The sequence below is a fragment of the Mollisia scopiformis genome (assembly GCF_001500285.1).
Source record: "Mollisia scopiformis unplaced genomic scaffold LY89scaffold_19, whole genome shotgun sequence".
Classification (NCBI taxonomy): domain Eukaryota; kingdom Fungi; phylum Ascomycota; class Leotiomycetes; order Helotiales; family Mollisiaceae; genus Mollisia; species Mollisia scopiformis.
The window spans coordinates 947,976-974,523 of NW_017263599.1; the positions used below are offsets into that span (position 1 = coordinate 947,976).

Sequence of the window (26,548 nt, forward strand, 5' to 3'; positions counted from 1 at the left end):
GCCACAAGACTACTAGCAATATTTGTGCTACTTGGCGTACTTCTATGGGTATTACTCTATTCCCCCATCCTGCAGTTAGCCCTGATATGAATCCTATTGAGAAGTGCTGGAGGAGAATAAAACAAGCTCTCCATAGGCGCCTAAGGCAGCCAACAACTGAGGTTCAAATGGTTGTAGCAGTATTAGAAGAATGGGACAAAATTCCTCAGGAATGGATCAATGGGCTTATTGAGCAGCAGGACTTCTGGGTACACGACTTAATTAAGCGATGTGGCTGGTCTACAGCTAATTAATTAATAAAATTCATGATTCTGATGCCCTGAACGCACGGACTTTTGTCCCCATGTTCGTAAGGTTTTCAATACCGGGTTAGCGGCAAACTGCATACTGACTCCCACGCGCAAAGGCTCCTACGTAGGAGTTGAAGAAGTGCCACTTAAAAAAAAGCAGCACGTGCTCTCCGAATTGGGAAGTGCTTCTCTGGCTGCTTACCTAGGTAACCTTCGACTCTTCATTTCCACCTTTTAGAAAAGTAACACAAGAAATTCAACAACTTCAAGATGTCTTCATGCACAAGCGACACAGCACCAAAGAGGACTACTGCTAAATACTCGTTGCGCCAGGAGGACAGAGACAGTGAGCACTCCACAAACCAGAATTATTTGCGCAAAACTTAATAGACATGAAGCAGAACCGGGCCCCACAGATCCTACGAAGAACCCCGATTCACAGAGCAAGGGACCCGAAATGGCTAAAATTACTTCTGTTGCGCTTTCAGAACCTGTTACGGAGCAAGGCACGCTCGCTGAATTCCCCAAATTCCAGGATTTACCTCTCGAAATTCGTGCCCGCATTGTAAGCAGCATATCCTTTGTTCTTCATCCTCGCCGGATGTCAGGTGTGGCGTAATGCGCTCCAATGAACGCTGCACTCTTTGGACGTTCATTACTAGGAGAAGAATTGGTGCTGACTTCTTGCAGTGGTCCTTCGCAGCTCCTGAACCTTCTCTGGTTGTACAGTGCTCAAGTAGGATACGCGATAGAAGCTTCCATTATGCACGCGCAATCCCCGCCGTTCTTCATGCATTCCGAGAGTCCAGATTAGAGTATCTTGAGACCGATGATCCCAAAGATCAATCACTGCAACTACGACGAGCAGCTCATCCTGTTTATAAACTCCATTTTCAGCAAGACTTGCCCCAGAATAGTGGAAGCGACGGTCCCAGGGCAAGCCATGCAGGTTGGTATATGTCAACAGATTTTGACACCCTTTGTGGCAGGCTATACCTTCAACAAGAATCGGGTTTGTTTGTCGACATTGGAGAATTCGGTGTTGCTGCTACCTTGAAGCACTTGGCTGTCACGGTTCATAGGGTTTCATCTCATCTTCAGGATCGAATAGAGAGCCTCAGAACAGGTTTCCCGGTCTTAGAGACTCTTACATTCATGTTTTCAGAGTCCATGGGGGGCCAATCTCGGGATTCAGAAACTGTGATTCAAAAATGGGCAATTACGGAAAATGGGGATCTTTCACTTGGAACAATGGGAATCATAGACTCCGCAGCTGTTGATCTTGATGCAAATCATGGACCCCTTTATTAGCCGAGGTGGGGCAAGAGACGAAGTGGGGCTCGAATATTATGTGAGCAAAACATCGAGATGGTGATTGAAACGTGAGTAAAAAAAGACGAAAATGCAATGAATTATGGTAGGGCTATGTAGCTAGCCACGAATGTACGCCTTGATACATTTCAAGGTTGTGAATCCTAATATAACCGACCCTTGATCCATCCGGTGGCTTCCTTTCATACCTGCCTTCGTCGAATACATGTCGGACGGCTTCTTGAAGATTCTAGACTTGCGATCCGGAAGGATAATTCACAACTTCCCGTCCCTGCAGGAACTGATGCTGATCTCTGAATTTCAGGATAGGCACTTTGTAATTGGGCTGCTTCGCCTTCACAGCATCGAAGACACCTTGCATTGTGTCTCGCTCAAAGTCCACGAGGATTTGCAGCTCCAAGTCCGCCGCAGCAAACTCCACATTCATAGCACCACCAACTCCGGGACTGATCCGAGAGATGAAAGCCTTATACTGCGCTTCACTTGCGGCTGCCGAGATGTCTGAGGCTATAAACATCTTTGGATGGGTGAGGAGGATAGTAAGGGTGTCAAGATTTGGGAAGAAGCGCTAGACGTGTTCGGCGAACTGTTGCTTGATGTCGTAGAAACAGTGTCTTTCGGTGGAAAGGTGACGCAGGCTAGGGCCTAAGTCAAGCGTGAAATGATGATCAGCTAGTCCGTGGTAGAGGAAGTCTATATTGTCAGCTAGGAGGTTTATCTGCGACAGGGTAACGTACCACTAGGAATCCAGAGCGTTTCATGTCTTGTAGAGAAGTAGAAACGTTCGAGAGCCCGAGATGCTCGCACATCTGTAAGTTTAAATAGTCTCAAGAAGGAATGATCAGAACCGTTCAAGACAATGTCTCTAGCCATTTGACAAGCATGAGCCATCGGTGGGAGTGTCCGAAGAATGTATTTGGAGGCTGCTAACAGTGCGTCACGCTCGTTTCCGATTCTGAGTATAGCTCGTGGCGCTGCGAATTCCCAAATCAGTAACTGAAGCTCAACTGGCAAGTCCATGAATGAATGGAATGTTGTTGCTCGCTCAGTCCTTGGCGTTCTCCAAATCGTGCCACGCCATCTCGGCCGTGTCTGCAGATAGTGCCCTCGATGTAACCTTTCTCTGTTGTTGGTCGTCATAGTGAGTACTTAGAGATGGCTTCTTGATGTTGATATGATTGGGATGCAAGAGGAACGGCCGTTTATATAAGCAGCCGCTCTAGCTACGAGTAGGCAGAAGCGGTGAGTCGCTAAACCTTTCATCAGCTGCTATGATGAAACTTTTCATGACTCTCGCTTACCGACGATTCGCCAACTTCGAGAAAATACTATGAAACAATGGTACCGCAGAATTTGGAGGTGAAACTGAGACACGCAGGAAGGAGGGGGGGAGCAGATCGCGCGTGGAAATGGATGAAATCATGCATAGACGTTGAGTAGATGAAGGACGATACCCCACTTATTGGAGTTATACTGGCTGGAGCTTCCCTTCCCTGCAAAGGGTTTCCTCGTGCAAATGCTCGTACTCAGCCACTAGGTATACATCAACAGTCGGTGCTGGTACAGCGAGTTTCACACTTGATGTCTGCAAAGTAAGAGCACCCACCAAGGTTAGAAGGGCCGAACTTCTTCCAGCTCAAAATTTATGCCGTTTATGTAGTCTATAGGACGAAGATACTTGGTATGAATTGCAAAGCAAATCAACCTTGTGATCAAGTATAAAAGAGCTCCAAACAAAAAATAGAAAACAAAAACAAAACATCAACAACTCGCGCTCACCGTCGGAGACGATCGGGAGCTGCGAGCTGTTGGTGCCCAAGCGCAAAGCATTGTTGACATATCAACCATACGGCCAGCCGAGTGGTTGATGGTAGAAGATTTGCTTATTGGAATCTATATGTGTGGTTGGCGAGCTGGCAAGAAAGAGAGAAGGCTGCGCTAGTATATGGAAGTTATATCGATAAGAGCAAGGCTGGGGGAGATGGTTTTGGGATAGGCAGTATCAACGGCGATGACGATGCTCTTGAGTCTGAACGCTGACATTACTAGTCGCAGATACCCAATTTCAAGATGTTAACCTACAGCCAAGACCGTCAAGAAATATCGATAGCCTCCAAAGTCTTTACCGGCTTCAGCGTATCCATTTGAAAATGTCCTACTAACCAGCTCTGAGAAAGTACGGCTTCGGAAAGATTCCTCGAGCAGGGTCACGCCTGTTGCATATCTAGCGTCTCCCGTCATCATACAAATATCGTGGCCCGTCCAGCACTCAAAAGTCTGTCACTCTTCCATTATAACTCCAATCTCCTCTCTCGCCCGTGCTACCCCACCGTAAAGGTTCGTTCTTCGGTCCTCCCACTTCCCCTGTCTTCGGATTTACATCGCCCTCGAATTCGGGGGCTGCACCCCTTCTTATGTCTGGATGTAATTCCTCTCCCTTTCCTGAGGCTGCCACTCTAGCATTGATCTCTGCCGCCTCCGTTGTAGCTTTTTCTGGTGTTGATGCTGGGGACTGGTTGATCTGTGGCCTTGTTCTTGGTGGTGAGAATGACTCTGCGGAAGGACTGGTGGTGCCTGCAGCTTTTGGTGTGCTGAATGCACCCGTCGACGATTTTTGCAATCTCTCGAACTCTTCTTGTTCCTTTGGAGGGAGTCGGGGTGGTGCAGGGCCAGTGGCGAAGGCAGTTCGTCTGGTGGAGTGAGTAAAGAGTCGTCTAGATGGAAGGAGGAATCTGCGAGGTAGAAGTCGTGACATTTTCGTCTTTTCGAAATCAATCTCGAAGAAGAGTAATTGAATGTAAGCTCGCGAGGAAAAGTTAATTGACAGTACGTTCAGTTGCTGAACAAAAGAGGAACATTCGGCTCTCATATATGATGTTGCCACCTCAAACCCGAGGCATCAGTGCAGGGCGGTGAGCACGTCACTATTCCCGATCTGGTGGAGGGGCGGATAAACACCAAAATATTTCCATTGAGTCATTCAAAACATTTCAACAGGCGATTTTTCTCCATTCCTCCCGCAATTGAGTCGCTTTACGATCTTCAAAAACTCTGCAACCATGGAGGGGATTAAGAACACATTTGCACAATGCAAGAAGGAGAACCGGGTAAGCTTTATCCCTGTCATTGTCTTTTAAGATGCCCCGCCACTTCGTTACTGACAATCGTTCAGTCGGCTCTAGTGACATACTTTACGGCCGGTTACCCAACACCTGAAGAAACTGTTGATGTTATGCTTGGTATGGAAGCAGGTGGCTCAGGTAACGAACCCAATTGATCCTTTCGAAAGCTCTTTTGACAATATTCTCAGACATAATTGAGCTTGGTCTTCCCTTCACAGATCCAATTGCGGACGGGCCTACGATTCAAAAAGCTAATACTGTTCGTAATGGCGGCCTCCTCCACGCTTCCAATGCTTACAGTCTTGCAGCAAGCCCTCAAAAATGGAGTCACAGTTACATCAGTTCTCGAAATGGTTCGACAAGCCAGAAAGAAGGGCTTGAAAGTTCCAGTTCTTTTCATGGGCTACTACAATCCTATCTTGAGCTATGGAGAAGAGAGACTTCTGAAGGACTGCCGTGAAGCAGGTGTTAATGGGTTTATTATCGTTGATCTGCCACCGGAAGAAGCTGTCTCGTTCAGAAATTTCTGTGCCAAAGGAGGGTGAGTCATTCCATACAGCAATTCGGCATTCATTTTTGCTTACGGTATGTACAGACTCTCTTACGTCCCACTTATTGCTCCTGCTACCTCCGAGTCTCGAATGAAACTATTATGCAAGCTCGCCGATTCATTCATATACGTCGTCTCGCGGATGGGAGTCACTGGGGCTACGGGAACGCTGAATACAGGCCTGCCAGATCTATTGAGACGTGTGAAGGAATACTCTGGGAATGTGCCAGCTGCCGTTGGGTTCGGGGTTAGTACAAGGGATCATTTCTTGAGTGTAGCCCAAATTGCAGACGGTGTGGTTATTGGCAGTCAAATCATCACAACTCTGGCACAAGCTCCAGCTGGCCAGGGAGCCAAAGCTGTTGAGGAATACTGTGCTGAAGTTGGCGGTCGTCGAAACGCGCCTAATGGAGGGCTCACGAGAGAGGTTGGAATCGTCGAGACCATGGACGCAGCACACGAACCAAACGGGGATAAAGTACATGTTGATGGAATTATCAAAAATGGATCTGGCCCCGGCTTGGCAGACCAAATTGAAGCTTTGAATACTGATGACCCTGTGGATCCAGCTGCGCTTCCTCAACGATTTGGAGAGTTTGGCGGACAGTATGTTCCTGAATCCTTGATGGACTGCTTATCTGAATTGGAAGCCGGCTTCAACAAGATTAAAGATGATCCTGCTTTTTGGGAAGAATACCGGACATACTATCCTTGGATGGGACGACCTGGCCAGTTACATCTGGCTGAACGCCTTACCGAGCATGCTGGCGGTGCAAATATCTGGCTGAAGAGAGAAGATCTCAATCACACTGGAAGTCACAAGATCAACAATGCCCTCGGCCAAATCCTTCTTGCACGAAGACTAGGCAAGACTGAGATCATTGCAGAGACCGGCGCTGGCCAGCACGGTGTAGCAACTGCTACTGTCTGCGCGAAATTTGGCATGAAGTGTACTATTTACATGGGAGCTGTGAGTCGTCCTCTCTCTCTCTGTCACTAAAGATCACTAACAGTTCTGTAGGAAGATGTGAGGCGACAAGCACTTAACGTCTTCCGCATCAAGCTTCTAGGTGCCGATGTAATTGCCGTTGAGGCTGGCTCGAGAACTCTCCGTGATGCTGTCAATGAGGCCTTGCGAGCCTGGGTTGTCAAGCTTGATACTACTCACTACATTATTGGATCCGCCATTGGCCCTCATCCTTTCCCAACGATTGTCCGAACATTCCAGTCCGTCATCGGCAACGAGACGAAGACGCAGATGATGGAGAAGCGAGGCAAGCTCCCCGATGCTGTTGTCGCCTGCGTTGGTGGTGGTTCCAATGCCGTTGGCATGTTCTACCCCTTCTCAAAGGATCCATCCGTCAAGCTTATTGGCGTTGAAGCTGGCGGTGATGGTGTTGATACGAACCGCCATAGTGCCACACTATCTGGTGGAACCAAGGGAGTTCTTCACGGTGTTCGTACCTATGTTTTGCAGGACCAGCATGGACAGATCACCGATACACACTCAGTATCTGCCGGCCTTGATTACCCTGGTGTCGGACCTGAGCTCTCAAGCTGGAAAGACTCAGAAAGAGCCAAGTTCATTGCTGCCACCGATGCTGAAGCTTTCATTGGATTCCGATTGATCAGTCAACTTGAAGGTATCATTCCAGCATTGGAGACTGCGCATGCGGTCTATGGTGCTCTTGAACTTGCAAAGACCATGGAGAAGGGCAAGGACATCGTTATCTGTCTAAGTGGACGTGGCGATAAAGATGTCCAAAGCGTAGCAGATGAGCTACCCATCCTAGGTCCTAAGATTGGTTGGGACTTGAGATTTTGATCACGTACAAGCTCATTTGGACTTGACTTGATCTTCGAGGGCATTGTATGCTGAACGTGTGATAATAGCTGCTTTATTCTAGATGCCATTCGTGGGTAGACGAAAATCAAAAGCGTGAACAAGATTGCAGGTTCTTCCGTTGTGAACCTCTTCCTACCATCTAGTTACTTCTGCTCAACTTCCGAAGCATCTACTTCATCTCATTTCGTCTCCACTTGGCGTTTAGGAACAACATATCAACGCAGAGTTCGACATAGTAGGCGCTGAAGACCACCAAACGTAGCCGAGATTCGCGTTTCTTTTTTCATTACCTGAGAATCTGATTCAATTTGTGGAAGCTATCTCCAATCAAATTTCCATTACTACAAGAACATCATCCTGGCATCAACATAAACTCATACTTCCTTACATTATGATAGGCCGTCTGACTCCTCAAACCTGGATCGAACTCACAGATTAAGAAAGTGCCTGATTCAGGATTCCAAGTCTCGAGAGTCGGGTTCTAATTTCGTCAACAAATGGAGCTAGTGTAATTATGCAAAAGCGGTAACTTACTCAGACCGAATCGAGCCTTAAGTTCTAGCTCCGTCATCCATTTGACAACGGGGTCTTTCCACCATTCTGAGATCTTTGGATGACTCGGCTCTCTTGGCTCAAGGTAAGAATGATTCATTTGCCTCTCGAAAAGCTTCTTCCCTTCAGCGTTTAGATATGACTCAAAGAGCTTGATTTGTTCCTCGATAAGGCGTTGACACTCTGCTGGATCGGTACTCAGGAATTGACCGTGGCGGCCTTTGCTTGCTTCCTTCAGGGCTGATGCAGAAGCTGAAAGTTGTTCGATAGTGGGCGAGACGATTATGAGCTCTTCGAGGCACGGGAAACCGCTAATTATTCGATCAAGCCCCAAGGCCCAGCCCTTTTTATAGTGGACACGATAGAAGGAGCTGTGATCAGTAATCGGCACATTTTCCGCTTCAAATCGCTGCACCACACCTCCAATAGCAATTGATTGTATCTCGCTCAGAAATAGTCGTCGATTACTGTCGCGAATATCTAGTTGTTGGTACTCTTGTTGCTTCACGAATGCGCCACCCCAGAACACATGATATTGGGTGAGTAGTTCTGGGTAATAAAGTGTATCATGCTGTGGGCGAAAAGCAAACGATGGTGTTACCCGAGGCCCGCCCTTAGAAGAATAGCCTACATTCATGACGAACATGTAGTGATCGCCATACATCTTCAATGCAATAGCCTTCGAAATCTCGACAAACCTTGCTTAGTGGACTGTTCAAGCTTTTGGTTGAGACTGTCCTGCTGTTCCACTTGGGATGTTCCCAAACTGCGGTATTGCCACCTTCCAGATCAATCCTGATAAGCTGCGGAAAGAGCGCGAAATGCCAGATCATATCCTTTATCTCATTCGGGAGCCTAGCGAAGAAGGGAAATCCTTGTAGGACTGAAAGATCTCCATCGTCATTGTTAACTTCAGTAGTCGTTGATTTTTCTTTTCGTTCTTGAGAAGCCATGTGGATTGTTTCGTGAAGAGGTTGAATTTATGATAACCTGCAAATAATCGCATGTGGTGGGTTCTTTTATAGACACTGAGAGACTGGAAATTTCTGCTCACAACACTGAATGCTGCCGTTATATTGTGAATCAAGCGCGGTTCATATTTTACAGTGAATCGTCCTCGAAACACAGTCAGAGACATCTTGAAAGTAATGATTCACCATTGCCAAGACTGTACTTTTAGAATAACATTCTCTTCTCAGTCAAGATTCAGTATCAATAGCCTTTGAAGTGATACTGTGGTATATGAGGCGTCACCTATGCCAAAGCAGAATAGGAATGAAAATGCTCTGAAGACGTAGTAGTAACTATAGTATAGCTGCCTTGATGCACATGAAACTCTATACATTATAGTGGTAAGGCTGCATGGCTATCCTAACCTCTAATTCAATGACTCTATTTAATAATATCTTGAACATAACTATAAAAGACTACTTTATTCCAAACTGCTTAGATAGTTATCCAGACTATGGTACAGGAATCATAGGACCACTCTCAGATACTAGGCACTTTTCCCGAGGTCTCGATGGAGCTTATTACGCTCGAAATCTTTCTTTGCAGGCTATCTACCAACCCAATGATCATTAACCTTATCCTTCTAAGTACTCAAGTGGCCGTTGACCCAACGATTCTTCACCCCCAGGGATATTTCGACATTATCACCTGATACCTTGATTGAGCGGCTTTGAGCAATTGTACCCGGCTCTGTATCAAACAATCTCATTAGTGCTGTAACATATGATTAAGGAGTAGGACCAACCTAGTCCGAATCGAGCCTCAAACTCTGCTTCTGTCAACCACGTTGGTGTTGGATCTTGCCACCAATCTGATAGTGTTTCGAAATAGTCTAATTTCAAGTAACGATCTCGAGGATGGCTTTGCAACTTCCGTATGCTCTCCATTTCCCGTTTCAGTGATTCTTTGCACGCTAAGAGATGTACGGCTATTTTCTCTCGGCACTTGTGGATGTCTTCGCTTAAATGCGTACCAAGATTTCCTGACGTGGATGCTTTCAGTGTTGAAGCCTGTGATGCGAGATCTTCAACTGTTGGTGAGACCAATATCAATTCTTTGATCTTCGGAAACCAAGCAACAAGTGAGTGTAAAAATGTAGATCCTACATCAACAGGATAGTTGTTGTGACTTATTGACCGTTCGATATCGTATGCTTGATCCTCTTCGAAATTTGCTCGTTCGAGAAGGCTTCCAACAGCCAAGATTTGGACACCTGTCAAGTCGGCGTATTCTATTGCTTGGGTGTCTTTCGCGTCTTCTTCTCCGAGATCACCGCTCCAAGCTGTGAGCCATAAGCCGGTTGAGTCGGGATAATAAATAACATCGCGCTGTGGGTTGAATGAAAAAGGCCGCGAGATCTGCGTTGTGCTTGAGTCTGCAGAGTCGTGTCGACTCGCGAAAATATATGGTTTTCCGGCATTCCTTTGTGCCTGGGCTCGCGAATCTCTGCACACTTGATCAAGACCATTATTGACGCATTTAGGAACTAGAATATGTTTGGTGTTTTCATAGTGCCTTTGGTTGATGGGTTCAAGATAGAGTGGTTCCACTTGAATGAGCCGTGGTAAAAGCGCATGTTGCCAGATCATGTCTCTGAGCTCATTAGGCAGCTTTGGAAAGAGATGAAATTCTTGGAGCTGGGTGCCACTTTCGCTATTGCTCTGTTCAGTATTCGATTCTTCCATTCGCTCCTGTAGAGTCATGATGCCTATTCTGGAAAATAGCTTTGTTGTTGTATGTGTATGGAAGATAGTTGCGTAGCCTGGCCTGGCCAGAATGAGCGATCAAGATTTCTTTTATGCAAAACAAGGCGTTTGTGACATTTCTAAGCATCTGAATGGTATGACACCCTTCCCAATCACAAGAACTGATATGTTGCTCATTCACATGTCACCCGGTCAAAGCAGCTCTTCCCTGATTCTCTCTATTCGGATCATCTGTGAATAAGAGCGTAAATTTCTCGATTGAACTCTTGATTGAGCTACAAATCACCAAATCATGTAACATATCTGGCTCATGTAAAGCTTGTTTACTCGAATGCTTGAGCTTTCTTGACAAAAATGTAAAGGAAACATTACAGCTGACAAATTGCTGAGATAGATCTTTTTGATAAATTGATATTGTGAATAACGAGCGTAGCTACTAAAACTATGATATCCCCCCCCCCCTTCTTTTATCCTTTTTGAGCCAAAAAAAAATGGGACCCTACTTATCCAATTACATTAATTTGAGTTGAGCCTGGTGTCTCCCAACTACTTACAAAAACTTCTCTTCTACTCTCCACGTAGCGTGAGCGACAGAGTCTACAGACCATAAGTCAGCGACAGAGCTTAGTGTCGAGTGTTAGACTTACAAATGAACTTTTGAGGAATCTTACTTCAAAGGAAACGAGAATCGAACTCGTTTTCAGTGATGATAGTTATCTTGGGGTTCAGCCACCATCTACTCATCCGCTGACCACGATAGTAATGCAGCCCAGGGTTATCTCCATCTGAGCGAAGTTCTGCTTTCTGATCCAAGTAGGATCGAAGTTCGTTTTCTAGCGATATCTTAAAGTCTTTGATGCGTTGCTGACATTCATTGACATCAGAGTTGATGACTCGCTCGCCCTCCCACTTAACCATGCGCATCTTGACAAGCTTAGCCCACGGAGGCGAAATGACGATAAGTTCTTCGAGCCCGATGAACTCGCAAAGTGTTGCACAGAGTCCGCGGTAACCTCCAGTTGCCCCCGACACCCAAATATGACCTCCGTCTAGGGTGGCTAAGACGTGTTCAGGAGGGAGGTAAATTATTCGATGTAGGAAATTGGCCAGGGAAAGTGACTTGACGGCAGCCATGCCTCCTAAGTCTCCTTCTTGGCCGGCCGTTGTTATATGACCATAGCCACTTACTTCGAGTAATTCGCCCACTCCAGGTAGATACAAAGTGTCTTTGTCGGGTAGGAAGTGGAATGGGATTGGTGGGAAGTTCGCTGGGAACCCGACATCCACGACGCTTCCTGGTACCAGTTCTCTTGGTGGAAAATATAGAGTACGAGTGGCTCCTAAAGTATGTGTTGCTACCGCACGGGATGCTTTGCAAAGAGAAAGCAGCCGTTGTTGCACGGCTGTGTGGAAAAACTCGTTATTGACCGCCCAACGACGATTTCCGCGAAGATCAAATCTGATACGTCGTGGGAAAATCGCGAAGACCCAAATCATATCTTGAATCTCATTCGGAAGCTCAGAAAAGAAGTGGGAGGTCTGCAGGAGCTGAGGAGCACTTCTAGACTCTCCGGCATCTGTAATGTTGTTTTCTGGAGACATGTCTGAGAGCTATGTGATGGAGTGTGTTGTGAAGAGAATCTTGTGAACTTGAAGTAAAGGGCAATTTTAATTTAAGGAAACTGGACAAGAAATTAGATGTCTTGAGCTTATATGCTTGAGTTTCTAAGCATGTGATTGTGTTGCGAGTCTTACGGTTATTCAATATGGGTTAGCTTGAAAGTTTCCTGATTCGGTGACAGAGTGGCAAAATATGAAGGAATTAATCATAATGTATTAATACAAGAAAAGATCGAAACAGAAACATGGCTAACAAAGACAAGTGAGAGAGTGTTGTCTATCCGTGACAGCATTCACGACTTTCTAGTGCTAGAAGACTACAAATCTGTTCAAAGTAAGATTGAATTCCCTGACTATGGCCACTGACGCAGTGACGAAAGAGACATTAGAATGTGAGTACCAAGTCTCTAGTATTCAAGGACATTTGACTCCGATATCGCCCCTTTTTGAATCACACATAAGCGAACTCGAGCTCAAAGGCTTCAAGGAAAAGCGAAACGAAAATGCTGACACCACAGTCCGGATCATGAGGCTATTTCTTTCTTTGTCATAATTTCACATCAAAATAAACATAGGTACAGCAAACTTAAGCCAATGATGATCTCCCCCCACCCCTCTCCCACCCCTCTCAAATTTCCATTTCCTCGCCCTCACTCCAACCCTCGCAATCGTAAAGAATATTAGCCGTCACCAAGTCTTTTGAGCGCCTTTTTTCTTCTGGTGCTGGCTCGATGGCCAAATTGTACGTAACCTTCGGATCAGCTACCTGATACATTGGCACATAATCAAGGCGAGGGAAAGTGGCTGTCGGCTTCCAATCCATGTCTCCTCCAGCAGTTCTTTCTCGTTGCAAGATAAACTCTTTTCTTTGCTCTGCTCTTGCTCTCCTCCATTTCCATTGCGATCGTGATCCAATGATAAGAATCGGTGGGCTCCAATCCGTCAGTCGATCTCGCACAAACGGAATTGGTGCTTTGATCTGACGGCGCAACTTGGTCCAATCGTGTCTAAAAGACTTTTGCTTGGGGTGGTACGTGTATGGCACACCCTCCTTCGTGTATTCGGTGTCTGCTTCAATGATATAAAGCTTCGTGAGACCGGAGAAGTGCTTGCAGATATTTACTAGGGAATTCTCTCCAAGCTTTATATTTTGCATGTTGACAACCAATCTCTTGATCATGGGGAGTTGATTGTCCTCAATGTGAATGTGAGCGTAAGCCCAGCAAATCAATTCAAAGGCATCGAGACTGATTTGCAAGTAATCGAGGTCGAAATTGAAGTACACTGTCAAAGAATCAGTATGTATTCCCAGGAATATCAATTCGCGGAAGCGAGACCTCCCGAAAGAGTGACTCGAGAAGTTGACTTCCATAGTCTCTTTCTTTAGACTTACCACAAGAAGTACCTTGTCCCAGAAGTACGTCTAGGAATGGTTGATAGATCTTAAGTCCTGCACATCGAGCCTCGAAGGTAGCTCTAAGTACTGCCGGCGGCATTTGTGCCAGACGAATGGTACCTTCCAAAGGATCACCTGCCAGAGCTTGGAGGTGGTTCCAGGTCTCAATTCCTATGTAAACAGCGCGAGGCTTGGGCTTTATGTGTGCCCAGACCATTAGTTGTATCTCTTTCGGTCTATACAAGCCATTAGCAATGATGGTCAACAAGGTGCAATGATTTTAACACAAACGAGAAAGTTGCAAACGGGCGCAATTGAGCGCAAGTCGCACAGATATCACAACTATTCACTTACAAGAGTGGGAATTTGGGGAACGTTGTATGCTGCTTAATGTAATACGGACAGGGTCTTGTAAAGAAGTCGATCCAAGGCGGATGGAATGTTTTAGGCCTGTGCATTGTGATTGCGCTGGCGCCTGATCGTTGTTGATGCTGTCCAGAACAATTCTTGAAAGGCACTTTTGAATTCTTTCTCGTATCCCAGACAGAACCGTTGTCCCCAGAGAAAGGGTTGAAAGTGATTCAGATTATGAGAAAGGTTCGGTTGTTTCGTGGGAGCCTTGTTTTCGATGTCTACAAGTAGGCGGTCACGCGACCTGCACGGTCCATCCCAATCGGGCAGCTGCGATCTGTACGCGACCCTTACCCATACGCGCCTAACCTTCAGTTCTTCCGTTTCGATCTGACACCTACATATTCTCAGATCGTAACCACAAATTCGAAACCTCCACCAGCGAAGCCATCTACAATGTCAGAACTATCAGACTCTTCCACGTCCGCAATGACGGAAGCCCCCAGTGGCAAAACCTTCACTGTCTTCGACAAGCTGCCGATTGAGATCCGTCTCGAGATTTGGAAGGAGAGGTGAGTTCAGCTCTGCCAGATATTTGTCTTCATTCCCCAATATCATTACATTTTTATTTCGATCTTGTTAAAGAAAATTACACATGTACAAACGTGTTTACTGTCAAAAGCTCTACTAAACTACGCGTGGTATAGTATTCCCGAGGGTCGTGTCGTTGCTGTTACGGACCGAAGAGCCAGACTGGAAGGTTGGGGAGGCAGCTTCGATGGATTTCGTGCTCAGATCTCTGCTCGATGGACAGTTCCTGCTGTCATGCAAGTCTGTCAAGAAAGCCGCAATGAGGTCAAAAAGACTTACACCTACATCCTGAAAGATCAACTCGGATTCGCTGTTCCGTTTAACTTCCAGCATGATACTCTTCTGATGGATGGCCCTGATGGTACTGTCTCGATGTGGTCATTCGAGAAGGCTGGCCGCAACGATGAGAATTGCCGGAAAGAATTGGCTATGATCCACGCCAACCTCAAGCACTTGGCAATCCAGGGACAAAGACTCCTTCCACGAACCTTGAATGAAGTCCAACAATTCACCAATCTTGAAACTTTGGTTCTTCCGTCGAATCCTTTCTGGAACGCTCCGGAAGGTCACGACGCATTCAATCTCAGGATTTCTGAGCGATTACGCTTGACTTGGTCTCAATTGAAGCAAGAGGGTGACATCAAAGATGTCAAGCTTCGTTCTGGGGAGGACAGTGTCAATGATGGAAAATCCGGAACCACGAGGCAATCTGTTGCTAAGTCTTTCGCTGTGCCAAGCTTTGCCCATTACTTTGAACCTATTTTTGGCGACAACTCCGATTATTCCAAGATTCAAAGCCATCCCGAAGTCAAGTTTATGGTTGAGAAAGACCTTCGGGTTCACCTTGCAGCTGGTACCAATGTAATTTCCACCACCCCTGCTCCAAGAGATTGCGCTGACGAACCATTCAGGTCACAGTTTCATACATTGACAGCGCCGATCACCCTGCTGCTAAGGAAGCACGACGTCGGATCTCAACTTCTGATGATGACCCAGAGGCCATGACTCCTAAGAGCTTCTCGGATATCTTCTCGCCACTTCCTCCCCCCACCACCCGTTACCCTGCCGCCATGGTTGAGTTGGATGAATTTCTCCTCCGGCTATCTCGGTTCTGTGTCGTTCACCGTAAACCACCCAACACTCAACAAATCCTCAGTCTATGGAATGTCAGATCCCCTATTGCTACCTCTCTTCGTCACATCCACATTGGACCAGACGACCCACGCCTTATGAAGTTGCAGAACAGAAGCCTTCAAGACCTCACACGACATTGATTGCTTACTTCAAGGTCTAGACTAAGATACAGCATCGAAATCAAGGAATAAACAAGCGAAAGGAAGTCAGAAGGTCAACGAGCATAAGTGAGGCGTATCTTTTTCGCGTTCAATCACCAGCAACTTTTCTTTCACATCTACGGTTCGGCTTTTCCATATGCAGACATAAATGCAAATTGCCGTTTTTGCACAATCATGCCACAAGGCATACTTAGCTATCGCGACGTTTATAGCAATGATAAAATGAATGAACAATGAATCCACCTCAATGCACAAGTGAAGGGTAGAGAATACCTGGCCGCGTGAAACAATAAAAGCTTGTAAAAGATTGTGTAATAGTGAAGACTGTAAAAGCGTTTTAGGTAGAATTGAAGCTCTAAAGCACTCTCGATTCCAAGATCAATGGTGGATTGTCATTGTCTTTACTTGAGCTGGACTAGCAGCTGAGTAGAATGTTGGAAATGCAATCACGTGTACCCCTATTTTGCCGAAAGCCGTTAAGTCCGAAGTACTTCACTCAACTCTTGGCAACGCAACCAAAAGAACATTCAAGTGAGCTTAAAAGCTCTAGTAAGTCTCTGGCTTTCTCGCTATGAGGTTTAATCAGACTATGAAAGCCACTTAGCGGAGCGTAAAGTCATTTGAGCAGCATGCATACCTATCGACGTCAAGTTTTGAAGCGCGATTGATTGTCCAGAAGGCCGTCCGGAAGGCCGCAGTCGAATTGTCCGAGTTTGGCACCATCATCCATAATGTACTGGGGTAACTTTGGCCTGACGGCTCATCATCATCTGACGGATAATCTTCCGGGCGCCAGGGCACACCGGCGTCATCTTCCCTGCTAATATCCTATTCTCCGCCGCATCCACCTACAGCCCATTATCTAAGATATCGTACTACTCCATGTAATATTGCTCTCCCAGAAGATGTGCTCTCGAAGACTCTTGATTACTGGTGGCGCCAAGATCTGTTAGCGACGCCGAATTCAATACTATGTTAGCTAAACCTAGGAAATTGGACACTGCGTTGATGGGTATACAGAAGAAGACATTACTTACGATGTCCCCAAAGTCAAGGTACTAACTCGAGATTGAGATTATTGTTGTTAGGGGTTGTAGGCGCCATAGTTGAGGTGGTTGGGGAGGTTATGGGATGATCCTTGAGTGAGAAGGGAGGGTAATGAGAGGATAGTTTAGAGATAATTAGAGATAATTAGACCAGTGGCAGGATTTTAGAGTCAGAAGAAGAGTTGTAGGGAGATCGTTGTGAGGAAAAGAATATACAAGATTGGCTGTTCTGGATTGTATATTATAAATGAAAGATTTGACAAGAGATGTGACAGCCGCTGGTGCGGCCGAGGTCTCCAGTTTCGGCCAACTCTGCTGCTACCGAGTGTATAGCCAATATTCACACTGCAGTATGACCCCAGCTTTTCATTGATGCCTTCCAGATGTATGTTTTGACTGGACTGTATAGGACATGCTTTTTGAGTCTGGCTTGTGGATTCATATCTGAATCAGCAGTGATCTTGCTGTGCTAAGTCTCGTCTCCCAAGCAGAGCGAGTATGTTCAAAGCAAATTTCATATGAGCATTGTAAATTTTCTACTTCTACAAAGATTCTTTTACGACACTAATAAAACTTCTTAGCCGGGTCTTCAGTATCTAGGCTAATATACATCTGTTTCGTTTGGTTTAGAGGGCGGAGGATGGACATCAGGATGGACGAGGAGGACCGAGGTTAAGGTTGAAGCTGGCGAGGAAAGTCTATTGTCGTTTGAGTTTAGATCCGTTGCCGAAAGAGGGAAGAGGGCATGCCTTGACGACAAAAGACATCTTGCAATTCTGTTCGTTGCATTGATAGGTGTCATATAATCAACTGCATGAGACGTTCAATAAGAGATTGTGGCATAAAATGGAGAAAGGAAATGCGACACATTCTGTGTCTTATGGAAATTTTACCAATTTTGTCGAAATGGAGGCTTGTCTAAGACACTGGACTTGAGCAGCCTTGACGCGGACTCTTCTTCTACTAACATGTTCTTGAGGTCATCTGTTGGAATGAAAATGTAATAAATTGTGCCGCCATCATCTCTCGAAAGAACTCTACAGAACCTGATACGCATCATAAATAACCCTCGTCCCATTCCTTGCCGAGCTAGCAATAGCAACAATACTATTCAACCACCTGTACCTTTCATCACCACTCTCGAACGTCATATGCAACCTCATCCTATACTCGTCCGGCGTATGCTTATCCTCTTCTCCCAAGCCCTCGAGGATCTTCTTCTTTCCAGTCCTTGTCCCTGTTGTTTTCAAGAATATACAAACCCCATCATGAGTCAAAAGGTTGTATCTCGTGTCAAGATAAGCCGTCTGTTGATCACCATCATGGTCTTGAATCGTTTCCCAATCTCCACCACCAGGGAGGATTGTCCCGCGTAATTTCGGACCTTCGAATCGTCCGCCTTTGAAAATCACCGTGCTGCGGTCTCCGTGTCCACCGTCACCGATATGACGGAAAGATTCCATCTCGCATTCTAAGTGGAAGAGAAATTGGAAAGAAGGAATTGGGAGGGTGAAATTTGGCTTGGCCCCTGTACTTTGTCAGTACGATCTAAGACCTGAAGATTCATCAGTAGGTTGGACATTGACTTACACTGGGTGTTAGTAAGTGCGGATGTTGGGTGAGCATGCTCCACCGTTCCCGGCCCGACGGCTTCCTGAGATCGCGACATTGACCAAATTGTCCGAACTTTTCAAAGTCCCTCCCAAGCACAACTATCTGGGAGCTTGACGCTCTTTTGAACAGAAAAGAAACCTAAAATCTATATTCGAGACCCATGACATCACATAAGGTCCTCCGAAGATGTGCCACTTTTAGTCTACGGGCCAGACCGCATGCCATGAAGTTCGGCACTTTTCTGCGGCTTGAAATGGTAATGGACACGACCTTCCAAATTGACTTCCAAAGCTTCCTGAGACAAGCCGAGTAACGCCAAGAGATCTAGGATGACGAGCATTACTTTTGGCGAGAAGTGGAAGCACATAGTCTAGCTTCCTCCAGATGCTTGAGTATGAACAGAACTCGAAGACAGCTCTGACGTCGAAGCCGTAGTTGCCGTTGCAGAACCACCCACCATTTCATGCTGTTGGTCGGTACTCGTGTGCTCAGAATCTGGACGTTGAGTGCTCGTAAGCTCCTGCGTTTCAACAGCCTTCCCTTTCCCCTTGTCCTCTTTCGTGGGATCTTCCGTCATGGTACTATCATCCATGGTATCCGACGTAAGTGGTTGCAGACTCTCCTCTGTTGCCATCTTCTCTTCCTGCAGTGATTCCTGCTGATTCTCCTCTGTTACCATCTTGTCTTCCTGCAGTGGTTCCTGCAAACCCTTCCCATCAACGTCTTCCATAACCATCATCGTGTCTCCATCTGCATCCATAACCCGCGGGCTATCGACTCTAGGACTATCCACAGCCGGACTCTCGATCGCAGGACTTTCCTCAGGTATAAACTTATGCTCCCCGTAAACGAACCTTTTCATCCTCTCCTCATCGTCGCTCTCACTCATACTCTCCTCCCCATCACTCGTCTCCCACTCCTCGTCGCTCGGCAGATTTGCCAATCTCAGCGTCTCCCCGAGCACCAAGAAGTCTCTCTCCAGCATCTCCGCCCAATTCTGCACGTTGCCCAACTCCTTGATCTTTTTGCTGCCCTCATCTGCCAATTTCTGCAGCTTGGCAGACTCCTTGTGTAGATCGGCTGTTGCTTTGATGACATCTTTCTGCTGCTTCTCGAGTTGTTTGGAGTTAGAGTGGAGGTTTTCGGCTCGAGAACGAAGAGTGTGGTCGAGGCTTGAGCCGATGTTGGACATTGAGGCTTCGAGGGCGGCGCGGGCTTCCGCAATCTGCCGCCGTGTCTCCGGAGAGTGATTCGAGGGAGACGCCATTGGAGGAGAGGGATGCGACTGCGAAGATGTACTGGAAGGGAGTGTAGGGGAAAGTGAGGGTGGTGCTGTTGATGATCCTGGAATCATTGGCGGGAGAGGGGCAGAAGAGGATGATGCTTGAGTGGACGACATCGTGAACGTTGAAGAGTCTGCGTTATGTAAAGGACTCGTAATATAATATAGACAAAGAAGACAAAAAAAAGCGTTATCGAGACTCGGTGCACGATGCTTCACGAGTATAAGGTGATGTTGGAAGAATTTCTCGAGGGATGATCAACGGCGGGGCTGGAAGCGGGGTTCAAAATGCGCATCGACAAGGGCTTATCACAACCAATAACACATCACATAAGCACTTCACATGTTCAGTAGAAAGACATCAGGACAAGGTTTGGTATTGCTTTTGGATTGCTTTATGTCCCTGCATCGAAATCGACCTTATGCAGCTATCTGCAAATGCAACGCCAAGCAGGAGCTCCACAGAAATACAATCCCAACCAACCCAGCCAGACCAGCAAAGATTCCTTTACTTCTTGATTTGACGTTGGTAGAAAGCCAACTCCTCACCCTCCAAGATGTATCCATCACAGCGTCCACTCTGTCCGGGTCTCGAAGAGATGACGGCGAACAGACGACCAGCCTCGAACTGCTTCTCCAAAGCGGGCTCAACCTTTCCTTGGCTTGAGAAACGATCGGCGTGCTTCTTCTCGACGGACTTGCTCTTCTTGGTGTCGGGCTCAGTGACATCTTGACCAGCCTTCTGTTGACGTCTGCGACCGAGGTTTTGGCCGTAGTGTGCTTCGTACCATTGTCGGAAAGGAGCAGCATCAACTTGGACGACAGCGGATCGGGTAAGGGTGTTGGTTCGGATAAGTTCGTTGTTGGAAGGGTGGAAAGCGACGACAATCACACGAACCTTGCGGGCAATACCCTCAGAGGCCCATGAGAAGTTGCCGGATTCGAGACGAAGGGCACGGTACTTCTTGTTACCACCACGGGTACGGACTATGTGGATTCTCTTGGCTCCGATGCGAGTGTTCGACTCTTGTCGGCCGGCTTCGAAAGCGCGCTTCTTCCCTGTAAAATTCTTAGTTTTCAGGTTGGAACATATGCCACAAAGACATATGGGCTTTCTACTACGCACGGTAATATGCTCTCTTGGCGCCAGTGGCGGAGCGCTTGTGTCTGCTATCTCGTGAGATACCCATGATTGAGGATTCTGGATGATGGATGAAGTTAGCAGATGCTGCATCACAGCTAAAGGGCAGGAGAGGTAGGAGAGCGCAAGCCAATAAACACAGTCGTCCATCCAGCGACCAGAAAAGCTTGCAAGAGAAACCCATTCCGCAGTCTTGCAATTTCAGGTCTGCGACGTTCGATTCGCAGAACGGGTGAAGTTGCAAGACGTCTTTCAGCTTCGAGGTATCTGCGAATATTCTTCCCAGCCCAATGGTTTTCTTTGCATGCTGCGCATTCTGGTCGTGGATGATGTCGAGTGTAATTGCGGACGAGGATCGAGGGATTGTAGATTGTTACTGACCTGATGATTTCGAATATCACCAGCACGGGTTGTTGTCGTCGAGAAGTTGTCGTGGTGTTCGAGGCTTGGATTTGAATATTTTCTCACAGTGGGAAATGTCGCACTAGCGTGAAATCTAAGCGAGCTGGATCTAGTCACGTGAAAGGTAAGGCTTTCCTAAGTCCCCACTTCAACTTCAAGCTTCTGGCATCTTCATGGATTTTCAGGTACAAGACTATAATCCGACCTCGAAAGAATTGGTAGATTTTGTCACACTCACAGGATAACCACGGCCGAAGATTTGCTGCTTTGCTTGCTTTATTTCGTCAAGCGTATTGCTTTGCTATTCTGTCTGTTCACATCTCGCCGTCTCAAGTTACTGCGAAAAGTGTTCCGATGACAAGTGCATGGAGGTAGGCCATTTTAATCTCATCTTTGCTCCTAGCAGATGCTGAGGGAAGTTTTGACATTCATCCATTCATGCTGCTTCTTTTTGGGAAATGCCTTTTCCCGAAACGCCCAATGGTTAGGCCAACCTACCAGGGTAACATTCTGTCCCCATCCCCAAGGGTGAGGCGCACCTCCACCTTGGTACTTTATTCATACATCCACGCTGTAGAACCTTCGGAACCGAATGGCTATACTTAGATGCTCTCTCTAGATGATAGAGGCCTGGCCAGAACCATGGGTTTCCCAGCATGTATCAATCTTGACCATTCTATCTTCCTAGTCCTGGACAATGGTTTTGTAGTTTGCCATGTCATGTGGAAGCATATTCTTCTCGATCGTTTAATACCCTGCGTGAACAAACCTTGAAAGCATCCTGCTTCAACTATATCACGTGCGACTGGATACAAATCAAGCTTAGTGCTGCTTACTCATATAAGTGGGACATGAGGTTCATGCATCGTCTTCCATTTCCAATCTCTCCATCTCCTCCACAACGATACATATCTTCGTCCCGCACCACGTTCTCATCCCGTTGTACCACATCCAAGATTCCGTGCATGGGGATTTCCCGACAAGCCTTCGATCGCCAAGACGATATATCACTCCCAAGTCGGTCTGGCCGAGATGAACAAGATCGAATCTCGGCAGATACCCGGAATTGAGAGTGGCCACCGAATTTGAATTTATCCATTACTTTGCTCGCAGTACCCAGTGGCCCCTATTATGAGACAATAGAAAGCAAGAGAAGGTTTCTACTCGAAACTGGACATTCTAATATATTCTCATCATGAGGCCAACCAAGTCGAGCGATTTGGCCAGGCGCCTGAAATATTTAGCCGCTCGTTGACGAGAAGCGACTCAACCCCTGAGAACATGAAAAGAACCTTCAGATTTATCGTTCCCTTAATGTTCTCTTGGTGTTCCCCGCGTTTTTAATTTGCGGAGCACAAGCATGCGACCTGAATTCCTAGTTCTGTGTCTTCACGAATCTCAAATTGGCACAAGTGCATGCAAGGACGATGCAATGCAATGGCATGTTCCTCTTAATACTAATACAGGAATGGCTGCTGTGGCGCGATATGGATAGCGAAGGAGTTCATGTGCGCCCTGAGCTCGTTAGGATTCAGGTACCGCCTCTCCGCAGCTCGCCTCACACCTGGAGTTTTTCCGGACGAGAAGCTGCACCCCGCAAACTCTGCCATTAAGCTTGTATATCTTTTTCCGGCACATGAGAAGTTCTCCTTATAACCAGAACTGCCGCACAAGTCAGAAGCCTGACCCGAAATTCTGTACCGACGTCGAGTATGTCCCATGCTAGCTTTGTCTAGCAATTTCGCTGGTTGGCGTGATCGGTCTGGGCCAGGTCCTCGGCCAATCTGCTAGTCACACCCCAGCGAGCAGGCCACGGCTGATCTACCTTAATGCAAAATTTCGACTGCCATCGTTGAAGCGAAACCGTCCCATACGTGTCCAGTCAAACATTTTGTTATATGTATAATGCGGTCTGGGACGTTTGCCTTCGCTCCTTCTGCCTTTGCGCACCTCACCAACTCGCTTTGAAAACCAGCTCATGGGCAGAATCGAGGCTTGACTGCCAATTGTCTAGTTTCTGTCCATCTTGGTCGCGTCAAAATGTTCTTCTGGATTGTCTGGGCGTGGGCTTTTGCCACTGCTGCTTTCGGTGCAGACTACAAAGTTGGGCAGAAGTTTCAAATCGTCCTGAGCAATGTTGTTGTAGCGCCCTCGAATCCATCGACAAAGATTATACCTGCCGACGCCGAGGTTTTCGACATTGATATGTTTGAGACAGAAGCATCTACAATCGCCTTGTTACAAGCCCAAGGAAAAATTGTCCTCTGCTACTTCAGCGCAGGCACCTACGAGCCGTATAGACCCGACTCGGGACAGTTTCAAGCATCGGACAAAGGAAAAGCTCTGCCAGAATGGCCCGATGAATATTGGCTCAAAGTCACCAGCACAAACGTGAGAAATATTATGACGGCTCGAATACAGTTGGCTGCTAGCAAAGGTTGCAATGGCATAGACCCGGACAATACAGGTATGTATCTCAATGGCAAACTTGGCCCAGAATTTGGCCTGTGGGGGACAAATGAGCTAACACTGGTTCCAGATGCCTATGTATGTTACTTCCTCTTCTTCAAAGCTGGAAATTGACTAAACTGGCTTTTTGTCTTGAATGTGGATCTTTGTGAGACGAAGTTACTGTTGCTGACAACCTGCAGGCAAATCCGACTGGCAACACGACGGTTACCATGGCTGAAGCGATCGACTATATCAAGTTCCTCGGGGGTATTGCGACAGGTCTCAACATGACCATCGGACTGAAGAACTCGCTTCAAATCCTCTCGGATGTTTCTGATACGATCTCGTTCGCTGTGAACGAAGAGTGTGGATTCTACCAGGAATGTTATTGGTACAAAGACTTCATAGCGAGCAAGCCAGTGTACCAAATCGAGTACCCAACTCCACTTCCTCCATCCGCCTCAGTCCGCACTTCGTCTTGCGCTGTAAACCCAACGCAGCCTGCGGGGTTGAGCTTGGTCTTCAAAAATTTGTCGTTGGATGGATATGTATCATATTGCGACGGTAGTTCTGACACTACGGATACCAAGCCCGGTGATGCCAATGCGCCACCTCCAAGGTCGTCCAAAACCACTGTACATCCTCATCCAAGCACTACCAGTTCTAGGCCAACGAGTTCAAAGCCAAGCCAGACCAGATCCAGTACTACATCGAGACCAACGAGCTCAAGACCACCTCAAACAACTCCTTCATACAGCAGTCGGACAACATCATCTGCCATGCCTTCGTCCCCATATCCATCCCAAACAAACCAACCTGGTGGGTGTATAGCAAAACACTGGGATCAATGTGGTGGACAAAATTGGAAGGGATGCACAGTCTGCGCCGTACGTGTCACTTCGCCCTTCGTTACAGCACAGAAACTTAATACTAACCTCCTTTTAGTCAGGTTTTACATGCAAATTTTCGAATCCATACTACTCTCAGTGTCTATGATTTTTTCGCTCTCGGTTTTGGGAAGGTTGGAGCATTGCATATGGTGAAGGAGTTAGACGCTGCTTGCTCAATTGCATTACACTTGACCACTACTTTTTCGTTCGACCATTTTTTGGACAGGAATGGAGACTAAATGGTCTATATATACCCAGCCAGCAATGTACATACGGTTTAGGCGATCTGCTGCAGTTTGTTTTGTTGTCCGTGTTGTGCCTGATAATATTCGCATTCTCTGTCTATGATCGTCAGGTTCATCATGGCTCAAGTTGAGCTTGAAATTGTACATCGTGCAAGAACCAGGATAAAGAACGGATAATCCGAGTTCTACCGGTACCCCAGCCTCGGCAAGCATTCTCCCGGTGACAAGCTGAAAGGCAAAGAGCGGTCGCAGCTCCAGCTAATCACGTGGAAAGTGTTGTTGTTCGCCGTGGATTTTCAAAGTTCGCTGTCATGATGTAAGACCTATCAATTCGAAAATAATAGTCTCAATTTACTTTCGCCCTTTTCTTCAATCTTTCGTTGGCATGCACACCCACGCCCTACACGTGATTGAGTTTATTACCGACCTCATCGGTTCGGTCTCGGTCATAACTGACCAATCACGTTCTTCGTTACTCAGCGGCCGGGATAAGCGAAACTGAAGATATTCGTGCATACCATAGAGCCCTTGATCACTATTCAACCGGCGTCCGCATGCATGTACTACAGAATCGGTCCTAGGACAGCCAATACTGCATCATGTACTCGACGAGGATTGGACATCGGACACCTTTTGAAGCACGTCTCAGCTAAGAGGCACGCCGCGTTGAGTGCCACGGGTCGAGGTGCCTCCGTAGGGCTGAAGGGCTGAGGGGAGCGCTTATTTCGACCGCTGACGCCAAACTTCAACAGGGATACTACACCACCACCTGCAACCTTGTTTTCCCTACTTTCTCACCGCAGTAGAATCTCCGGCCAACGTTCCATTATTCGTTCGATTCCCAAACCGAGTGGTAGATCTTGATCGTAGTCGGTAAATTGCGTCTTTTTCTCGGAGTCGATCACAACACTTTTGCCCTTTGGACCCGAACACCCCACGTTCCAGAACCTGAGGCCAAGAGATTCTTTCTCGGTTGGATATAGCTTTAGCTTTCTGGATGTATCAATCGTACCGGGGAGCTTGAGTCCCGGCCGTATGTCGACAAGGGATTTACTATCGGCCCCTTTGACTTGGTATACACCACTTACGGAAACGCCGTTGAACTGCACCATATTGCCGCAGCCCAATTGTCCGCAGCATCGTCATAGATGAAACGGAGACTAATGTAGGAGACCAAATACTCAGAAACTGCAGATATGCAGGCCCCCAACCAAATCCCAGCCTGAGAAGCATCCGCTCCTCGGATTCAAGGTCTTCAGATTCGTTCCCTCGTGGAGACGTGGACACCTCGCCCTTTGAACGCGTTTAGAAGACCCACAAAAGTTGCCCTTTTTTTATTAAGCTTACATGAATTCGGGACATATCTCCGTCGGAATTCCGGTGTAGATGCACCCCAGTACACGGACCCCAACCCGCTAATTGTCAGTCGTACATCCCGGCACGAGAAATACTTGGAGCGGCATGCCCGTTCAGCAAACGATCATACGCTCGAGGTACGGAGCTGGGTATCTGTATGGTTAGACTAAGCAAATGCAAGTCGAAACCTGCCCACCACTTTCTAGATTGGAAAGCGAACTGAGGCTGCTTTATCTCATCATGAATAACGGTCTATGAGTCGATCGATAACCCCCTCGGGACTATGCGCGTGCGACCGCATGGCTATTTCTTCCCCGAGAGGATGGTTATTGAAGATCTCTGTTTCATACGGTCACTGCGATTGCTATTAAACTTCCTTCTAGTAATTACAAATACTATACATATTTCCCACATTTCGCTGAAGTATTCAATCATATCAAATGCAGCAACTCACCGAGT

At 46.9% G+C, this 26,548-nt stretch overlaps 13 protein-coding genes across 13 annotated transcripts; 4 read left to right on the plus strand and 9 right to left on the minus strand.

Moving 5' to 3' along the window:
- Positions 1–560: 560 nt before the first annotated feature.
- Positions 561–1,601, plus strand: LY89DRAFT_737489 (uncharacterized protein; the record flags this gene model as incomplete). Its single annotated transcript, XM_018220264.1, has 3 exons — positions 561–636; positions 689–855; positions 981–1,601. 3 exons carry the CDS (start codon positions 561–563, stop codon positions 1,599–1,601), a joined length of 864 nt encoding a protein of 287 aa, XP_018067865.1.
- A 630-nt stretch (positions 1,602–2,231) lies between these two features.
- Positions 2,232–2,856, minus strand: LY89DRAFT_159175 (uncharacterized protein). Its single transcript, XM_018205482.1, has one exon. The coding sequence runs from the start codon at positions 2,760–2,762 to the stop codon at positions 2,337–2,339; it is 426 nt and encodes a 141-aa protein (XP_018067866.1). The 5' UTR covers positions 2,763–2,856; the 3' UTR covers positions 2,232–2,336.
- Positions 2,857–3,590: 734 nt separating this feature from the next.
- LY89DRAFT_159178 (DUF1674-domain-containing protein) lies at positions 3,591–4,472 on the minus strand. Its single transcript, XM_018205483.1, has one exon. It carries the CDS (start codon positions 4,375–4,377, stop codon positions 3,892–3,894), a length of 486 nt encoding a protein of 161 aa, XP_018067867.1. The 5' UTR covers positions 4,378–4,472; the 3' UTR covers positions 3,591–3,891.
- Positions 4,473–4,616: 144 nt separating this feature from the next.
- LY89DRAFT_785190 (tryptophan synthase) lies at positions 4,617–7,318 on the plus strand. Its single transcript, XM_018222865.1, has 6 exons — positions 4,617–4,729; positions 4,795–4,882; positions 4,933–5,003; positions 5,053–5,285; positions 5,340–6,264; positions 6,316–7,318. Exons 1-6 carry the CDS (start codon positions 4,682–4,684, stop codon positions 7,117–7,119), a joined length of 2,169 nt encoding a protein of 722 aa, XP_018067868.1. The 5' UTR covers positions 4,617–4,681; the 3' UTR covers positions 7,120–7,318.
- Positions 7,319–7,592: 274 nt separating this feature from the next.
- LY89DRAFT_672722 (uncharacterized protein) lies at positions 7,593–8,645 on the minus strand (the record flags this gene model as incomplete). Its single annotated transcript, XM_018213303.1, has 3 exons — positions 7,593–7,621; positions 7,675–8,356; positions 8,391–8,645. The coding sequence occupies 3 exons, from the start codon at positions 8,643–8,645 to the stop codon at positions 7,593–7,595; spliced, it is 966 nt and encodes a 321-aa protein (XP_018067869.1).
- Positions 8,646–9,286: 641 nt separating this feature from the next.
- LY89DRAFT_737494 (uncharacterized protein) lies at positions 9,287–10,406 on the minus strand (the record flags this gene model as incomplete). Its single annotated transcript, XM_018220265.1, has 2 exons — positions 9,287–9,393; positions 9,449–10,406. The coding sequence occupies 2 exons, from the start codon at positions 10,404–10,406 to the stop codon at positions 9,287–9,289; spliced, it is 1,065 nt and encodes a 354-aa protein (XP_018067870.1).
- A 675-nt stretch (positions 10,407–11,081) lies between these two features.
- LY89DRAFT_754327 (uncharacterized protein) lies at positions 11,082–12,011 on the minus strand (the record flags this gene model as incomplete). Its single annotated transcript, XM_018221318.1, has 1 exon — positions 11,082–12,011. One exon carries the CDS (start codon positions 12,009–12,011, stop codon positions 11,082–11,084), a length of 930 nt encoding a protein of 309 aa, XP_018067871.1.
- Positions 12,012–12,657: 646 nt separating this feature from the next.
- On the minus strand, positions 12,658–14,002 carry LY89DRAFT_721492 (uncharacterized protein; the record flags this gene model as incomplete). Its single annotated transcript, XM_018218654.1, has 3 exons — positions 13,780–14,002; positions 13,423–13,661; positions 12,658–13,313 (listed from the first exon to the last, which is right to left on the minus strand). Exons 1-3 carry the CDS (start codon positions 13,881–13,883, stop codon positions 12,658–12,660), a joined length of 999 nt encoding a protein of 332 aa, XP_018067872.1. The 5' UTR covers positions 13,884–14,002.
- A 230-nt stretch (positions 14,003–14,232) lies between these two features.
- LY89DRAFT_785192 (uncharacterized protein) lies at positions 14,233–15,641 on the plus strand (the record flags this gene model as incomplete). Its single annotated transcript, XM_018222866.1, has 3 exons — positions 14,233–14,348; positions 14,484–15,228; positions 15,279–15,641. 3 exons carry the CDS (start codon positions 14,233–14,235, stop codon positions 15,639–15,641), a joined length of 1,224 nt encoding a protein of 407 aa, XP_018067873.1.
- Positions 15,642–17,745: 2,104 nt separating this feature from the next.
- Positions 17,746–18,377, minus strand: LY89DRAFT_699297 (uncharacterized protein; the record flags this gene model as incomplete). The annotated part of the gene is made up of 2 exons (XM_018217046.1): positions 17,746–18,236; positions 18,299–18,377. The coding sequence occupies 2 exons, from the start codon at positions 18,375–18,377 to the stop codon at positions 17,746–17,748; spliced, it is 570 nt and encodes a 189-aa protein (XP_018067874.1).
- Positions 18,378–19,256: 879 nt separating this feature from the next.
- Positions 19,257–19,589, minus strand: LY89DRAFT_564124 (uncharacterized protein; the record flags this gene model as incomplete). The annotated part of the gene is made up of 1 exon (XM_018208509.1): positions 19,257–19,589. A coding segment is annotated over one exon (333 nt), but the record flags the coding sequence as incomplete, so codon positions are not given.
- A 472-nt stretch (positions 19,590–20,061) lies between these two features.
- Positions 20,062–21,169, minus strand: LY89DRAFT_687583 (40S ribosomal protein S8). Its single transcript, XM_018215529.1, has 3 exons — positions 21,127–21,169; positions 20,731–20,805; positions 20,062–20,663 (listed from the first exon to the last, which is right to left on the minus strand). Exons 2-3 carry the CDS (start codon positions 20,792–20,794, stop codon positions 20,113–20,115), a joined length of 615 nt encoding a protein of 204 aa, XP_018067876.1. The 5' UTR covers positions 20,795–20,805; positions 21,127–21,169; the 3' UTR covers positions 20,062–20,112.
- A 1,859-nt stretch (positions 21,170–23,028) lies between these two features.
- Positions 23,029–24,632, plus strand: LY89DRAFT_159243 (uncharacterized protein). The gene is made up of 4 exons (XM_018205484.1): positions 23,029–23,614; positions 23,687–23,694; positions 23,799–24,485; positions 24,544–24,632. The coding sequence occupies exons 1-4, from the start codon at positions 23,188–23,190 to the stop codon at positions 24,592–24,594; spliced, it is 1,173 nt and encodes a 390-aa protein (XP_018067877.1). The 5' UTR covers positions 23,029–23,187; the 3' UTR covers positions 24,595–24,632.
- The last annotated feature ends 1,916 nt before the right edge of the window (positions 24,633–26,548 follow it).